General features: G+C 42.6%; 1 protein-coding gene across 3 annotated transcripts; it reads right to left on the minus strand.

Moving 5' to 3' along the window:
* Positions 1-3,791: 3,791 nt before the first annotated feature.
* On the minus strand, positions 3,792-16,433 carry MRPS21 (mitochondrial ribosomal protein S21). 3 transcript variants are annotated; one of them, XM_004776804.3, is made up of 3 exons: positions 16,341-16,433; positions 15,797-15,912; positions 3,792-4,080 (listed from the first exon to the last, which is right to left on the minus strand). In XM_004776804.3, exons 2-3 carry the CDS (start codon positions 15,877-15,879, stop codon positions 3,900-3,902), a joined length of 264 nt encoding a protein of 87 aa, XP_004776861.1. In that variant the 5' UTR covers positions 15,880-15,912; positions 16,341-16,433; the 3' UTR covers positions 3,792-3,899. The 3 variants fall into 3 exon arrangements, with proteins under 3 accessions (XP_004776861.1, XP_004776863.1, XP_004776862.1); XM_004776806.3 differs by having other exon boundaries at positions 16,233-16,346; XM_004776805.3 differs by lacking the exon at positions 16,341-16,433 and adding an exon at positions 15,999-16,218.
* Between the last annotated feature and the right edge of the window lie 813 nt (positions 16,434-17,246).

Here is a 17,246-nt window from a genome sequence, read left to right on the forward strand (position 1 = left end):
AAATCTAAAAAAAAGAAAGAGAAAGAAACTACTATTACAGAATTAAGCTGATAAGAGAGAATAGAAGAAAAGTTGGTATAGAGATCAGGGAAGTCATCTCAGAGAACATCCAAACCAAGAGCTGGTAAACAGGCAGACGGAGAAAACAGCATGTCCCAGAATTACATTGGAAGGGACAGTGGTTAGACAGAAAAGCATGATTCAATCATGAAAGGCCTTAAATGCTATGCTAGTAGTTTGGATTTTATCTTGAAAACAATGGGAACCAAATACCTCCTTAAGCAGGAAAGTGAAACAATCAAGATTGCATTTTTTAAAAAAGATTTTATTTATTTATTTGACAGAGAGGCAGGCAGAGAGAGAGGAGGAAGCAGGCTCCCCACCGAACAGAGAGCCCAATGTGGGGCTCGATCCCAGGACCCTGAGATCATGACCTGAGCCGAAGTCAGAGGCTTTAACCCACTGAGCCACCCAGGCACCCCTCAAGACTGCATTTTAGAACAATCATACTGAACTAAGGGTGGAGGGACTTGAAGGCCAGGCAACACTGACGCAAGATGGCTAAGTGACTATTGTAATCCAGAACAGAGCTGGGACTCGGGTTGTGGCATTTAGTCTTCAAGATGGGGAATAAATGGATGCTAGTGATGGCTGAGTGTGGAGGAGGACGCAATGATCAGGCTTCTGCCTGGCACAACTGAGGGATTATTGCTAACATTTATTAAGTTCTATGTGCCAGAAACCATGCTGAGTATTTGACATGCATGATCTCATTTAATCCTCACCACAAACCCCTATACATAATTATTTTCATTTTACAGGGGAAACTAGATTTTATATTAAATAATTTGCCAAAAGCATGACTAAATAACTTCGTATGTAAGATAACAGACACACACTAGAAGTCCCAATATTTTCCTCTCCCTTCAAACACCTATATTTAACATATCACTCCATAATTACTTTACCTTGTGAGTATTCAGTGACTTACTACTCCTTAATGTTTTCAGTTAACATAGGGGCAAATTCTCATTTCATACTTGTGCACTTCTGGAAGCTTTAGAGTACAATGTCAGAGTTCCACAACAGAGTCCCAGTTTTAAAGGGGTACCTGTTTCCAGAGCACTAAACATTAAGATCCTTAAATTATGACTAGAATGGACCTGTCAGAGGAAATCCAGTGGACATCTAAGAAATGTCATGGGTGCCTGGGATCAGGATATGAGGTACCACATCTATCACACTGCAACTGGGTCAAACACCAAACCACCTCTCTCTTGAACCCAAGGCAGGGATAAAAGGATACAGAAATTCCTATTCATTAGATGACCATGAGATATCTTTTAGCTTCTCAGAGCAGAGAGTCTTTTTCCTTGCCATGACAACACAAACTCCGTAGACTTCAGGCAGACAGTGAATGGACCCCTTTACCCAAGAGGCATCCCCACTAGCTATCTGCTAAAACCCATCACTGTTCACTGCGCTGGGGTATGTGAGCAATGGTCAGGAAAATGACTACAACAAGCAGGGGATCATTTTGGAGATGAAGGAAATTCCAGATCTTAAGCCACCACTTGATGTTTTGGAGGGAGCCCAGGAGCAAATGTAATCTCAGAGGAATACTGCCAAGTAACAGGCCGGCTCCTCCTCTTCTTCCCTTTTTTTTTTTTTTAAAAGAGGCCTTAGCTCTTCTATCACAAACATACCCTGCCATTTCGGCAAAGGCCAGGCCTTCATTCTTCAGTAGCAGCAACTGGCAGGAGGTGAACCAGTGCCATGGCTCAAAATCACTCAAAAGTGATACATTAAAGACCAAATTCAGAAACTGAAAAGGGATTCAGAAGTATCAATGTCTAACTTGACATTGGTAACAAAGGTAACAAAATTGAACACAGTCTGTATTCAGCATTTCTCTAATAGCAGTTTAAGTTTCTGGAGTGCAAGGACCAGATCTACCTCTAAGCTACTTCTTTGCTCTGCCCTAAGATATGATTTATTCACCATGAACTTTACTCATGAGGGGAAGATGATCAAGTGCTGAAAGGCAAGGAAGCATGGTTCCAGCATATCTTCATGCAGGCCTGCCTAGTCAGTAAGTATGGTAATTGTGAAAAGGAGAAATGATACTGAAAAGACTAAAATTAAGACCAGAGAAATCAGATTTCACGCAGCTATACCACAAGGGGGCAGTGTTTGAACATTAGTAATCTGGAGACCTGGTGCTTGGCAGTCTGCCCTTTACCTCCTTCTTCATACTGAGGGCTGGAGCCTGGGAGAGGAGAGATGGGCTAGTTGCTCCACCTACTCACTGTGTTCCACAGGGGCTGGCACCAACTTTCCTTATACTAGCAGTGTGGCTGTCAGGGGAGCAAGGCCAAAGGAAACAGCAGGAAAGGAAGCAGAGAGGCTCACATACCCAAGAGTGCCTGCTCAGCAGAAGTAGGGGTGATAGAGGGGACCTCTGCCTGGAAACTACTTTTGAGTAGGATGGGGCAGGGAGTCTCAAACTTTAGCGGGCATCAAAATCACCTGCAGGGCTTGTTAAGATAGATTACTGGGCTCTAACTCCAATTTCCTATTCAGAAAGTCTAAAGTAGGTCCCAGAATTTGCATTTCAACCAATTAACTGGGTTATGTTCATGCTGCTGATCTTAAGACCACACTTTGAGAATCACTGCTGTAGATATTTCTGGCTCTGTGCCCTTATATCCCTTAACACTCACCCATTCCTTCTTTTCTACCGTCTACCTACTGTTTTATTTCTTCTCCATTATGCCTTCAGTAGACTCCTTTAGGAAAACTAAAGGATGGGGTGCCTGGATGGCTCAGTCATTAAGCGCCTGCCTTCGGCTCAGGTGACAATCCCAGCATCTTGGGATCAAGCCCCACAGTGGGCTCCCTGCTCAGCAGGAAGCCTGCTTCTCCCTCCCCCGCTCCCCACCTTGTGTTCCCTCTCTGGCTCTCTGTCAAAATAAATAAATAAAATCTTTGGGAAAAAAAAAAAAAAAGAAAGAAAGAAAACAGATTTGTCTTAAGGATTCCTCTGCATAAGGACTCCATCACTCTAGTCTCATCGGTGGGTGTTTCAGTAGCAAAATTTATTCCAAATATGTAGATGCCTCCTCTCCTTTTGTCTAACAGCTGGTAGGAGGGGACAGTTCAGGAAAGAGTAACAGATGCTTTTCCAATAATGTCTTGCTTTGGGTTTTGTAAGAATTGAGTAGGAAATGATAGATATATTCCACTACATTTTAGAAAAGTTCCTTACCTCTCCTAGACTAAAGCATTTTATTACAGCTAAATATACATAAAATTTGCCATTTTCACCATTTAAGTGTACAGTTCAGTAGCATTAAGTACATTCACATTATTGTGCAAGTATCACCACCATCTGTCTCTAGAACTTCTTCAGCTTCCCCAACTGAAATTCTGTACCCACTTAACACGAATTCCCCATTCTCTACTCCCAACCAGCCCTTGGCAACCACCATTCTACTCCTAGACTATTTTTTTTTTTTAAAGATTTTATTTATTTGAGAGAGAGACAGTGAGAGAGAACATGAGCGAGGAGAAGGTCAGAGAGAGAAGCAGACTCCCCGCAGAGCTGGGAGCCCAAATGCGGGACTCGATCCCAGGACTCCGGGATCATGACCTGAGCCGAAGGCAGTCGTCCAACCAACTGAGCCACCCAGGCGTCCCTCCTAGACTATTTTTTGACTTAGTTTCTCTTTCACACAATAGAACAGTGTCCATTGCTAACTATGGGATTCCTTCTATATATGCAGGCCTTCTTGCTTATACGGGATTTAATTTATTATAAGAAAGGTAAGAGAAAATGGGATTGGAGAAAGGAGACACCTAGATAGGGATTTTCATACTGGGCCTACTATCCACAGGCCTCAGCAGCCCTGCCATGGATCCGGCCGATTCTTCCGCATCAAGAAGTTGATCTTGCGAGCCATTTCCATGTTGTAGATTCGCCGACAGGTTTCGTAGCTTTCCCTCTGTCGTCGGCGACAAGGCTTTTCGTAGTACCGCCGTCGCTTAATGTCCTCAATGAGCCCATCCATGGTGAGGATTCTGTATAAAGGCAGGCGATGAAGTTAGAAATCTGGGCTCATTATTATTCTTTTCCAGTTTCACAGATGGCCAGAAGTCAACTGATCAAACAACTGACGTCTATAAAAATTATGATGTGAAATGATGGTTATACAGCATTAATTGCCTACTTATCGAGGCCCCAAATGGAATTTGTGCGAAATACCAAAGCAATTAATGACACAATCCTTGCTCTTGGGGAGTTTATAATCAGGGTCATATTTTCAACCTTTATTCTCCTACAGCACATCTGAAGAATGTGACACAGTCCTTAACAGTGGCTCTCTATGGCAGTGATTTTCAACCAAAGGATCATTTCAGAATCTTCAGATGGGGTGACTCATTTGTAGTAGGAAAAACAAATCACTGCGGGTGACTCCTGCTTCAGCCTTAGTGGCAAATGCTGCCCCGTCCCTACAGTTTAATGGACACAGCTGAAGTCTGTAGGCTTGAGATATTTCTGGACTAATTAACACAAGGAGAGAAGAGGCCTTCTCACACCAATGATACAAATGGGAGTGGAGTATTAAGTAACAGCCTCACCCACCATTTTCCCCATGTACCACATGCTCCAACCACACTAGTCTGCTGACTACTCCCTGAACACACTCTGGTACCAAGTCTTTATTCATGCTGCTTCCTCAAACTAGAATGCCACCCCCACGTCCAGTTGCCAACCTTCTGAGTAAAATTTTCCTCCTCTTTTTGATGCCAAACCTAGATGTCACCTCTCCAAAAAGGCTTCTTGTCTTAGAGAAAATCATTTCTATTATTGTATACCTAGCTAGTAATTATTTCATTCCTCCATTCCATTAATTATTAATACAAATGTCTCCCTCATTAGACTGAAAATCTCTGAAGGAAGAAATGTTTTATTAATCTTTAAGGGTCTATAAAATTGAGCTCAATCTGTTTTTTTTTTTTCTTGCCCACCCAATGCAGTTACAATGCAGTTCCTCTTGTTGCATATATTTTTTCCTTTTCAAATTTTTATTGAAATTCTAGTTAGTTGGGATGCCTGGGTGGCTCAGTCAGTTAAGTGTCTGCCTTTGGCTCAGGTCATATCCTAGGGTCCTGGGATGGAATCCCACATCAGGCTGCCTGCTCAGCAGGGAACCTGCTTCTCCCTTTGCCTGCCACTCTCCCTGCTCGTGCTTTGTCTCTCTGACAAATAAATAAATAAAATCTTAAAAAAAAAAAAGAAAAGAAATTCTAATTAGTTAACATATAGTATAATATTGGTTTTAGGAGGAGAATTTAATGATTACATATTTATTACATTACATATAACACCTACTGCTCTTCACTTAGCCCATTCCTTACCCACCTTCTTTTATCAATTCTCAGTTTGTTTTCTATCGTTAAGTGTGTCTTATGGTTTGCTTCCCCCCTGCTCTCTTCTTCCTTCCCAAATGTTCATCAGTTTTGTTTCTTAAATTCCACATGAGTGAAATCATATGGTATTTGTCTTTCTCTGACTGACTTCTCTCACTTAGCATAATATACTCTAGCTATATCCACATCACTGCAAATGGCAAGATTTCACTCTTTTTGATGGCTCAGTAACATACACACACACCCACCCACCCACCCCCATCTTCTATGTCCATTCACCAGTCTATGGACATTTGGGCTCTTTCCACAGTTTGGCTATTGTTGATAATGCTGCTACAAACATCGGGGTGCATGTACCCCTCTGAACCTGTCTTTTTTTATTCTTTGGGTAAATACCCAGCAGTGCAATTGCAGGGTCGTTGGTACTCTTGTTCGATTTATAACACATCTAACTCAAACTTACCTCTTTGTTCTTCCACAAAGACACTGGAGCTTATTCTATAAACTACTCAATCCCTCTGGCTCCATTCTGTAATTTGTTGCTTCCTCTCATCTAGAGGCATCTGCTGCTGCCGCCCTCCATTTCTGGCATTGTTTACATGGCCCCTTTCCTGCTCACCTTGTTCTTTCATTACAGGTAAAAAGCAAGTCACAAACACAGTTGGAGTTAAGGAGGTTAAGTGGAAGAAGGGGGATAGAGGAAAAAGAAAATCAAAATAAGAGAAACCACCAGCTACTTCTGCCCAGTGGGAAGCCCTATTTCTTGCTGCTATGTTATACTATAAAGCCCAAGATAACAACTACAGAATGAATATGAACTTGAAAAAAGATGTGAGCTTTAGGTAAATTACAAATGTGAATAGACACGGGAACCACTGTCCTATGGGATCCTCTCCCAGGCTCTTGCTGTTTAATATCAAGAATGCTCTATAGGCTACTAGAAAATCTTATTTGTATAAATCAGTCTGTTTAGGTATTAGTGGTAGGAAAATAGGAGGCAAGGGAATTGCTGAAATTCCCAGAAGCAGGAGAAGCAGATGAAGCAGATAATTCAGGTTCTACTGGAAACACAGTCATGCTCAGAAGTCATGTGGACCCAACACTAGAATCTTACAATAGAGAAGTGAGGCACCAAAGCCCAAAAGACTCCATATCCTGGCCCATAAAGGTCTCCTTTGCTAACGTTAGTCCTTAATTTACTCTTGAATGTTGGTATCCCTCCAGATTCTGACTAAAAACCTTCTTTCTACACCTTCTTAAGGAGGTTCTACCCGACCCCCTTAACCTTTGCCAGTGAGCCTCAACACTAATGCACAATGGAATTATCCCTTAAAAGGTTTTTAAAAGAGTACTTATTCCTGGGGCACCTGGATGGCTCAGTTGGCTGAGCAGCCAACTCTTGGTTTCGGCTTGGGTCATGATCTTGGGGTCCTGGGATTAAGCCCTACGGCGGGGCTCCACACTCAATGGGAGTCAGCTAGGAGGTTATTTCCCCTCTGCCTCTCCCATAACTTGCACAGACATACGCATGTGCTCACGTGCATGCACATAAGCTTGCTCTCTCAAATAAAATTTTTTTTTTTAAAGTACTGACTCCTGGGCCCTATTCCTCAAAGATTCTGATTTAATTGGTCTAGCACGGAATTATGCACTGGAGATGTTTTAAAAGACTCCCAGGTGGGACGCCTGGGTGGCTCAGGAGGTTAAGCCTCTGCCTTTAGCTCAGGTCATGATCCCAGGGTCCCGGGATCAAGTCCTGCATCAGATTCCTTACTCAGTGGGGAACATGCTTCTCCCTCTCTGTCTGCACCCCTGCTCATGTTCTCTCTCACTCTCTATCTTAAAAAAAAAAAAAAAAAAAAAAAAATTGATCACCTTAGCAAATGCCTGTGTAAATGCTTGTATGATCAGGTAAAAAAAGAAAAAAAAAGCAAGGTAAGAAAAAAGTACAGAAGGACTTAAGAATGGAGGAAGGGAAAGAATGAAAAGATCATGGTCCCCAATATAATGATGGGATAACTAAATGGTGTTCCCTGGATGGCTCTAACTACTCTAGCGAACACTTACCCAGCTCTTTTTAGTTATCCAAAAAAGCTCCAGAGTCCCTACAGTAGAGACATCTACTCAACTCATTTTTTAAAAAAGATTTGTTTATTTGACACAGAGAGAGAGAGAGAGATCACAAGTAGGCAGAGAGAGAGGGGGAAGCAGGCTCCCCGCTGAGCAGAGAGGCAGATATGGGGCTTGATCCCAGGACCCCAGGATCATGACCTGAGCCGAAGGCAGAGTCTTAACCCACTGGGCCACCCAGGCACCCCTCAACTCATTTCTAATAAAAAAAAATTGCAAGAGCTTTGCAGACCTGATGAAGTAATGATGCTTCTGCTTCCAAAGGTAGTTCAGGGACTAGCAGACCAACAGGCTAAACAGATCAGCCTGGAGTTCGGGTGCTTGGCAACCTAACACTGAAGGAGAAATCGGCTGCCAATTTTAGTTAAATTCATCAGATTATGTAAAAGGAGCTAAGCTGCCCAGGCTGGGGGAGGTTGGAAGTGGCAAACTCACATGTCAGCATAGCCAGCCTACTTCAGGATAACGTGTATGCATGAGGACTCACTGGGCCCCAAAGCTCGCCTACCAGGAATAAAAGAGGTCAACTAGGCACACTTCCAGGGTGCTTGCCTTTCCTTGCTTGGGGGCTAGACAATCATACAGGCCTTCCTAGCAACCCCCACTCTCCATGTCCTCATCCCAGGGCAGGAATGAGGGCCCTTGGTTATATAACAAACATTTTGTGGTGGTCTCATTGAACAGACACATAGCCTGTTTCCTTTTCAAGACTGCCTTTGTGCTCCAAACACGCCAAAGCTTTAACGACCTCTCTCTCACTTGCTCTCCTACCTACTGTTGTAATAAAACCACAGGACATTCAACTAATTTTTTAAACTACCAACCCTCAGAAAGCTGGGAGAGATAAGAAGCCTGGGATATAATAAAGAATACAGAATACATTGGGGCGCCTGGGTGGCTCAGAGGTTTAAGCCTCTGACTTTGGCTCCGGTCATGATCTCAGGGTACTGGGATCGAGTCCCGCATCGGGCTCTCTGCTCAGCAGGGAACCTGCTTCCCTCTCTCTCTCTCTCTACCTGCCTCTCTACCTGCTTGTGATCGCTGTCTGTCAAATAAATAAATAAAATCTTTAAAAAAAAAAAAAAGAATACAGAATACAGAAGAAGTGTAATACAGAAAAGGTGGCCAAAGAGGATATAAAAAAAAAGCAGAGAAAAATAAGAAAAGTGCATCAGAAAATACTGTGTTTGACTGACAGGAAGACTGGGATACTCCAGAACTAGCTGGATTCACATTTTCAAGCTTAAAAGTCCTTGCCTAGAAAATTATTCTAAGAGCAAAATATTTGTCCATTTTCTCCCCCTGAAACTAAAAAATACAATTTATAGCATATAATACTCCAAGTTAAAAGGAAGAGAAATGTAGCTTCCTTAAAGATGGAACATAAGGGCGCCTGGGTGGCTCAGTGGGTTAAGCCGCTGCCTTCGGCTCAGGTCATGATCTCAGGGTCCTGGGATCGAGTCCCGCATCGGGCTCTCTGCTCGGCAGGGAGCCTGCTTCCTCCTCTCTCTGCCTGCCTCTCTGCCTACTTGTGATCTCTCTCTGTCAAATAAATAAATAAAATCTTTAAAAAAAAAAAAAAAAGACGGAACATAAATTGAGAAAATAAGTATCCTCCCCAAAGACTATAAAAATCACTATTGTAACACTGCTCCAACCTGGCACCTTCCAACAACATACACTGCTCTTTTTCTTTTTTTAATTCTTTTTTCAAAGATTTTATTTATTTATTTTTAATAAAGATTTTATTTACTTATTTGAGAGACAGAGATCACAAGTAGGCAGAGAAGCAGGCAGAGAGAGAGGAGGAAGCAGGCTCCCCACCAAGCAGAGAGCCCAATTTGGGGCTCGATCCCAGAACCCTGGGATCATGACCTGAATGGAAGGCAGAGGCTTTAACCCACTGAGCCATCCAGGTGCCCCAAAGATTTTATTAATTTATTTGAGAGGAAAGAGAGAGAGAAAAAAGCTGAGGGTAGGGGCAGAGGGAGAGGGAGAAGCAGACTCCCTGGTAAGCAGGGAGCCCAATGTGGGGCCTGATCCCAAGAACCTGAGATCATGACCTGAGCTGAAGGCAGACGCTTAACCAACTGAGCCACCAAGCACACCAACAACATGCACATCTTGCACTGCTTTCCTAGATAATCCCAACCACACAGTATTAATTTTCTAAATTTGTAAGAAAGCTGAAAAGAGTTAATCACACCCCAGGCTCTGAGTCTCTAGGACTTGAATCTTTTCATATATTTTTCTTTCCAACCATTCCTCTTCTTTCTGATCAAATTCTTTCCTTTTTAAGTAATATATAGTTTTTCCCCAAAAGCTATTTCTAAATTGGTATTTTAATTCCTGAAATGAAGAAAAATAAAGCCACTTTTTTTTTCCTGTATAGATTTATATATTTATTTTAGAGACGGGGGAGAGAGAGACAGGCAGGAGAGGTAGAGGTGGGGGAGAGGGAGAGAGAATCCTCAAGCTGACTCCAATGAGCAAGGAGTGTGACGTGGGGGTCAATCCCAGGACCCTAAGATCATAACCTGAACCAAATCAAGAGTCTGCCACTTAACCGTACGAACCACCCAGGCCACCCAGTAATGCCATATTTCTTTTCTTTTTTTTTTTTTTAAAGATTTTATTTATTTGAGGGAGAGAGAGTGTGAGAGAGAGAGCATGGCGGGGGGGGGGGGCGGGGAAGGGTCAGAAGGAGAAACAGGCTCCCAGTCGAGCAGGGAGCCCAATGTGGGACTCCATCCCGGGACTCCAGGATCATGACCTGAGCCACCCACGTGCCCCAATGCCACATTTCTTAATTAGGATACTTGACAGTGTGCCAAGGGTATAATCCAGAGACAGAAGTCTCTGGATAAATTTGATGCATTTGCCCAGAGCTCTAATTTTAACTTGAATAGGGGCAGAGGTGCTAGCCCTAGAACAGATGTAATGGCAATGAATTGAAAAAGAAAAAAATCACTTAAAACTTTAATTAAAGAGCGTCCATGTTTGCTTATAGTAGCAAAACCCCTATAGTTCCTTTGCTCTCCTTTGTTGTTAAGGACACTTCAGTGAAAAGGTTTGACAAATACTAAAGTAAGAGACTGAAAAAGATAAAGAAATATCTACATTCATTAAATAGACATTTATTGAGAGCTTTCTATGGGCCACTTTGGCATATGCAAGGGATATACAAATGAAAATGCACAGGTCTCTGCCTTTAAGAAAGTCATTACAATCTTGGCTCAACATTAAAATCTGATGGGACATTTTTTTTTTTTTAATTTTTCAAGACTTTATTCATCAGAGAGAGAGAAAAAGACAGAGCACAAGCAGGAAGAGCAGCAGGCAGAGGGAGGAGAAGGAGGCTTCCTGTTGAGCAAGGAGCCTGACACAGGACTCAATCCCAAGACCTGGGATCAGGAGCTGAAGGCAGAAGCTTAACCAACTAAGCCACCCAGGCGTCCTCATGGTATATTTTAAAAATACTGGTCAGCCGCAACTGCCCAGACTTAGTCTCAGGCTAGGCCCTGGGATCAAGAATTTTTTTGGAAGGTTCCCCAAGTAATTCTAAACTGGTAGTCAGAGTTGAAAACCACATGGTTTCACAATGACCAATCTCCTATGGTTTCTGACTAAAATTATTAGGTATACCTAGGAAAGAACTATGCATAAACTGCCATTCATCTATAAAAAGAGAATATTGAAAGAATTATGGGGCTGCTGTTTAACAAAAAGAAGAACAAAAGAGAAAGAGAAAAAAAAAAAGACAGAGAGGAATGTGAAAACAGATTCCTAAGAACAAGAAGTGAGATAGTACCAGGCCAGGCCAGATGGCAGAAAGAATCCAAACATGCCTCACCTTCTGCCACTTATTTATTCTTCCCTCACCTGCCACCCACTTGCATCTGGAATCAGGAAGGATTTTTAGATAAAATGAAAAAAAAAAAAAAAAACCAGCAAAAGAAAAACTAATGTTGATTAAAATAAAAATATAATTGGATTTTGGGAGATGCAGATAAATAGAGGTTTGGTTCTAAGTTAATTAGAACAATCTTAGACAAAGACAATGGAAAAGTCTTCTCTCAGGAGACAGAAGGCCTAATTCAGGTCTCACATCAATGGAAAGATGAATTCCTTAAGGCAGGAAATTAGAGATATTTTGTTTTTCAGGTTTTAAACTTTTCTAACTGGAAATGGAGATGAAAGAGCACAGCAGGGGCTTCTGGGTAGCTCAGTGGGTTAAGCATCTGCCTTCAGCTCAGGTCCTGGGATTGAGCCCTGTATCAGCTCTCTGCTCAGCAGGGAGTCTGCTTCCTCCTCTGCCTGCCTCTCCCCTTGCCTGTGTGCCTCTCTCTCTGTGTCAAATAAAATCTTAAAAAAAAAAAAAAAGAACAGACCATACAGAGGGAATAAATGCTATTATTTCAAAATGAGATTAGCAATAGGCTAAATAGAAGAGCCTTTGTTGGAAAGTATCACTCTATAAGAGCCTATAAAAGGGGATGCCTGGGTGGCTCAGTTGGTTAAGCCACTGCCTTCAGCTCAGGTCATGATCCCAGAGTCCTGGGATTGAATCCCGTATTGGTCTTCCCCTGCTTTGTGGGGAGCCTGCTTCTCTTTCTACCTCTGCCTCTCCCCCTGCCAAATAAATTTTAGTAAAATCTTAAAAAAAAAAAAGAGTCTATAAGAAAAGTCATTCCAGTATCAGTAGCAAACTGGACTGTCCTGACAAAATAAAGCTTAATTTTTTCACTTTTTCATCTCCAGGCCACCTTGAGCATAACCTAATGATCAAGGAAGACAGGGAAATAACAGCTAATGTAAATTCTTTATCATTCAAAATAAATAAATAAATTACCCACAAGCAAAACCAAAAGGGTTAAAACTTCCTTATGATGAGTTCCAGCTTATGATAATAGCTAACACACAATGCCTACTATGTGCCAAGCACTCTTCTAAACAATTTAATCATATTAACTAATTTAATCCTCACATCATCCCCAAGAGGTAGGTACTATTATTAGTTCTACTTTACAGAGGAAGAAACTGAGGCAGAGAGAGAGACATTGTAGCTTATGACAGATCATGCAGCTAATGAATGGCAGAGCTGAAATCTGTCCGAACTGGGCCATCTGCTCAGGGTCTGTGCTTTTTTTTTTTTTTTTTTTTTTTAGATTTACTTATTTTAGGGGCACCTGGGTGGCTCAGTTGGGTATCTGCAGGGTCCTGGGATCAAGCTCCATATCAGGCTCTCTACACAGCAGAGAGCCTGCTTCTCCCTCTCCCTCTGCCTGCTGCTCTGCCTGCTTGTGCTCTCTCTCCCTTTCTCTATCAAATAAATCAATAAATTTTTTTTAAAGATTTTATTTATTTATTTGAGAGAGAGAGACAGTGAGAGAGAGCATGAGCGAGGAGAAGGTCAGAGGGAGAAGCAGACTCCCTATGGAGCTGGGAGCCTGATGCGGGACTCGATCCCGGGACTCTGGGATCATGACCTGAGCCGAAGGCAGCCGTCCAACCGAGCCACCCAGGCGTCCCTAAATCAATAAAATCTTTAAAAAATAGACTTATTTGAGAGACAGAGAGTGAGTTCACGCAAGCAAGGGGTGGGGTAGAGGGGTAGGGGAGAGGGAGAGAGAAAATCTCCAGCAGTCTCCCCCTTGAGCGTAGAGCCTAACTTAGGGCTCAATCCCATGACCCCAAGATCATGATCTGAGCTGAAATCAAGAGACGGTTATTCAACTGACTGAGCCACTCAGATATGGGGATGCAGGAGTATCTGTGCTCTTATATTCAAGCCATGACTACAGTCAAAAGTATTAAAGTTGTAGCTACTTTCTTGATACAAATATAAGAAAGAGTTCAATAAATAGTTCTGCACCACAAACTGTTCCTTTATTCCTTGCCAAAGTAGCTCATTTCTTAAAAATCAAATTTTTGCTTTTGTGTTATTTGCACTTTAGGAACAGGGTAGTTTAGGGGAGCCTAAGCTAAGCCTTTAGAAATTTGTTTTACCATCAAGTAATAGCTGGCCTTTGACATCAATCAATAATACATACATCTCAATCACCCTGGCTAACAGTCCCCTCTAAATCCACCAAAATAAATCACACAAAGACTTTGGGGAAAGATCAGAAAAAGGGTGGAGGAATCTGCAAGACTTCCTTTTCCCAAATTCAGCATTTCATCTCCTTGGCTAATTCACTACTGAGTCTATAAAGACATTCATTTTGTGCTCATAATATATGAGCACACAAAGGTCATTAGACATTTTGAGCCTCTCACAGACATGCCACTAGGTCTGAAATAGGAAAAGAGTTGGGAATGAGCCGCGATAGAAAAAAAATGACATAGGATATCTTACCACACGGTACTTAACTGATTACCTTTACGGAACAGCTTCTATGCAAGGATATAACTAGTATACACAGACATAGAATGAGGTAATGGGGCTGACCTAAAACCAGATCCTTTTATTTTTATTTATTTATATTTTTTAAATAAAGTTTTTTTTTTTTTTTAATTTAAGAGAGAGAGAGATCAGAAGCAGGCAGAGAAGCAGGAGTGAGAGAGGGAGAGGCAGGCTCCCCACCAGGCAGGGAGCCCGATGCGGGGCTTGATCCCAGGGTCCTGGGAAGGCAGAGGCCCAACCCACTGAGCCACCCAAGCGCCCCGACCAGATCCTTTTAAAAGACACACAAATCTTGGGGTGCCTGGGTGGCTCAGTTAGTTAACTGTCTGCCTTCAGCTCAGGTCATGATCCCAGGGTCCTGGAATCAAGCCCTGCATGGGGCTCCATGCACAGCAGGAAGCCTGCTTCTCTCTCTCCCTCTGCTTTCCTACTCCTGCTCTGTCGCTCTCTATCTCAAATAACTAACCAACTAACTAAAAATAAATAAATAAATAAATAAAAGACACACGATCCATCTTGAGCCTGCAAGTGCTTCTCAATTACACAGCTTGACAGCATAGTTGCCCTCATTTACTATAGTCTTCTGCCATCCAACCCTCCACACCTAAAACTCTTTGCTAAGAACTAGTTTCATTTTACTTACCTTCTCCGTCCCCAAGAATCCCACTAATAAACCCAGTCAAATACAGATTCTTAACAGGAAAATGACTGCCATAAGTGTCTACATTTCCAGAGGAACCAGTAAGCAATTTAGTGATATAAAGCAAAGAACACTGCAGTAGAAAGGTGTGATTTATGTTCCTTATGTTCCTCTCTACTGTTCAATAATTGTGTGATCCAAGAAGCATAATTTCCATGTGCTATATTTCCACTTGTGTAATAAAGCTATCACCTTACTGGCCTTAAGGCAGAAGGACAGCTCATGTATTCTCTTAAGATCTCTTTCATACAATTCTTTGACAATTTAATTCCACAAGGATTTGTTTCTTTCACACTAGGGAGAGAAAATGATGAAGCAAGCCAGAAAGTCAAAATCCTTACAATCAGTGATAAGGGAAGACTAAGGCACTATTGGCCTGAGAATGTACAACAGTAAGGTACTCTTTATTACAGCCCTTCTACATCTCTTAGTCTAGCATTCAAAACCTTTCAAAACAGCTCTTCTAGGGGCGCCTGGGTGGCTCAGTGGGTTAAAGCCTCTGCCTTCGGTCATGATCCCGATGTGGGATTGAGCCCCACATCCGGCTCTCTGCTCAGTGGGGAGCCTGCTTCCACCTCTCTTTCTCTGCCTGCCTCTCAGCCTACTTGTGATCTCTGTCTGTCAAATAAATAAATAAAATCTTTTAAAAAATAAAAAACAAAACAAAACAAAGCTCTTCTAGTCCCAGTTCATTTCCATCTTTACATTTTGCTTATGCTGTAACCTTTCCCTAAACTTGATACACTCTTCCATTTCTTGCTTGCTTCTCCAAGATCCCAAATCTGAATTAATCTTGCCATTAGCCTTGCTCTACACCAATCCCACCCTCGACCTTCTATTATCATATACTACTTCCTTGCTTTCCCACAACTTTACACTTTGATTTTCCCTTTGGGTTCTTTAGGTCTTGGGGGAGAGAATTCAGGCTCTGTATAAACAAACCTCATACAATCAGGTTTGGGGGAAAAGTCCATTTTAAAGATAATAAACTAAGGCGCTGAAAAGTTTCAAGAGACTGTGAATACCTGGGTTGCCAGAGGTTTGAGAACGATCTATGACGGGGGAAGGGAGAAAACAGCCACCCAAGAACTTTCCAGGAGAGCTTTTCTAGGCACAATTCTGGTTACCTGTTCAGGGTCCTGTAGGCACCTTCCATGTTCCCTTCCTGTACCATCACAGTCCTGGCAATGAACTTCAGATGTTTTGCCATGACCTTGGAATTTAAATCTTCACTCTGCAGCACCTAAAGAATAATGAATAAAGGGAAAGTATAGAGACCAGGTAAGAAAGAGAAACACAGCAGAATGCATACTCTACCGCGTGGCTTACTCAGGGTCTGGAAAAACAACGTCCCCGGGAACAAGGGACACAGGGGCACGTGGAAGTCTTCATGTCCTAGAAAGGATACGCTAATCATAATCAAGGCTGCCTAGCTCTCTTTGCCAATACAACCCTAGCATCGGGAAGAAAAGAGATGGTAGCGGAGCGTCATCACGGAGATGTACGTGGCCGGGCACGGGAGGATCCGGACGCGCCACAGGGTACACTCCAGTTACCGCTCACCGTCCCAGGAGGGTTTGGGGTGGGAACTGGTACGAAATCTTTCTCAGGCAAGCTTCCCCTCCCGCTACACCCGGCCTGCTTTCCCCATCCGCAAGCTCAGATCCTCACCCCACGCCCTCAGGAACCGGCCCCACCAAAGGTAGCTCGCGGCCGGAAGCGGAAATACGTAATCTCTTGCGCCACGCGAAGAAATCCGGGCTGAAAGGAGAAAAACTGCCTGGAAACCATGGCAACATTCTTCCTGGCTCCAGCTGATGGCTTCTCCATGCCCTCCACCCCAATACCTCCAGCCCGGACTCTACACTTGATATTCGTTGCCTTAAACTCGCCCAAAACAGGTTCCTCGTTTTCTCATCTCTCGGTCTCAGAAGGTCAGCGCGATTCCCTACCCCTAATCCTATCAAATCTGTAATAGATATTTAAGTCACTTATTTTTCTGGAAGGAAAATGAGAGAAATAGGCAAAGCTTCCTGAACATGCTTCCTGTTTTCTCAAAGGACCAGATTCTTTGAGATCTGCTCTCCGGAAAAAACAGCTTCATGCCCCTCATCTGCTTAAAAACTAAGGAAAAGAGACGGAATGAACATAACATGACTTTCTCAAAACATCATCTGCCCAGGCATTTCACTAAATAAAGTGAGATTACTAAACAAAGAATTAGGAAACGCCTGAGGTTTTAGAATCGAAGACTTTTCTTTTTTCTTTCTTTCTTTTTTTAAATTAAGATTTTGTTCTTAAGCAATCTCCACACCAAAGGTGGGGCTTGAACCCACCCACTTCCCCCCCAGTCCCCTCCAAGCCCCCCAACCCCCATCCCCGAGATCGAGTCCGCTGCTCCACGGACTCAGCCAACCACGCGCCTGAGTTGAAGACTTTTAGGACTACTATCCATTTAGCCTCCCAGTGAGACCTAGTAGTAATATTTCCTTTATTTCTTCACTGTGGAAACAGCTTTTCTTTTATTCATATGTTACTTAACATATCCATCTGTGGTTATTCACATAAATTCAGATC

Source organism: Mustela putorius, unplaced genomic scaffold (assembly GCF_011764305.1).
Source record: "Mustela putorius furo isolate JIRA1106 unplaced genomic scaffold, ASM1176430v1.1 tig00000695_pilon_pilon_pilon, whole genome shotgun sequence".
NCBI classification, from domain to species: Eukaryota; Metazoa; Chordata; class Mammalia; order Carnivora; family Mustelidae; genus Mustela; species Mustela putorius.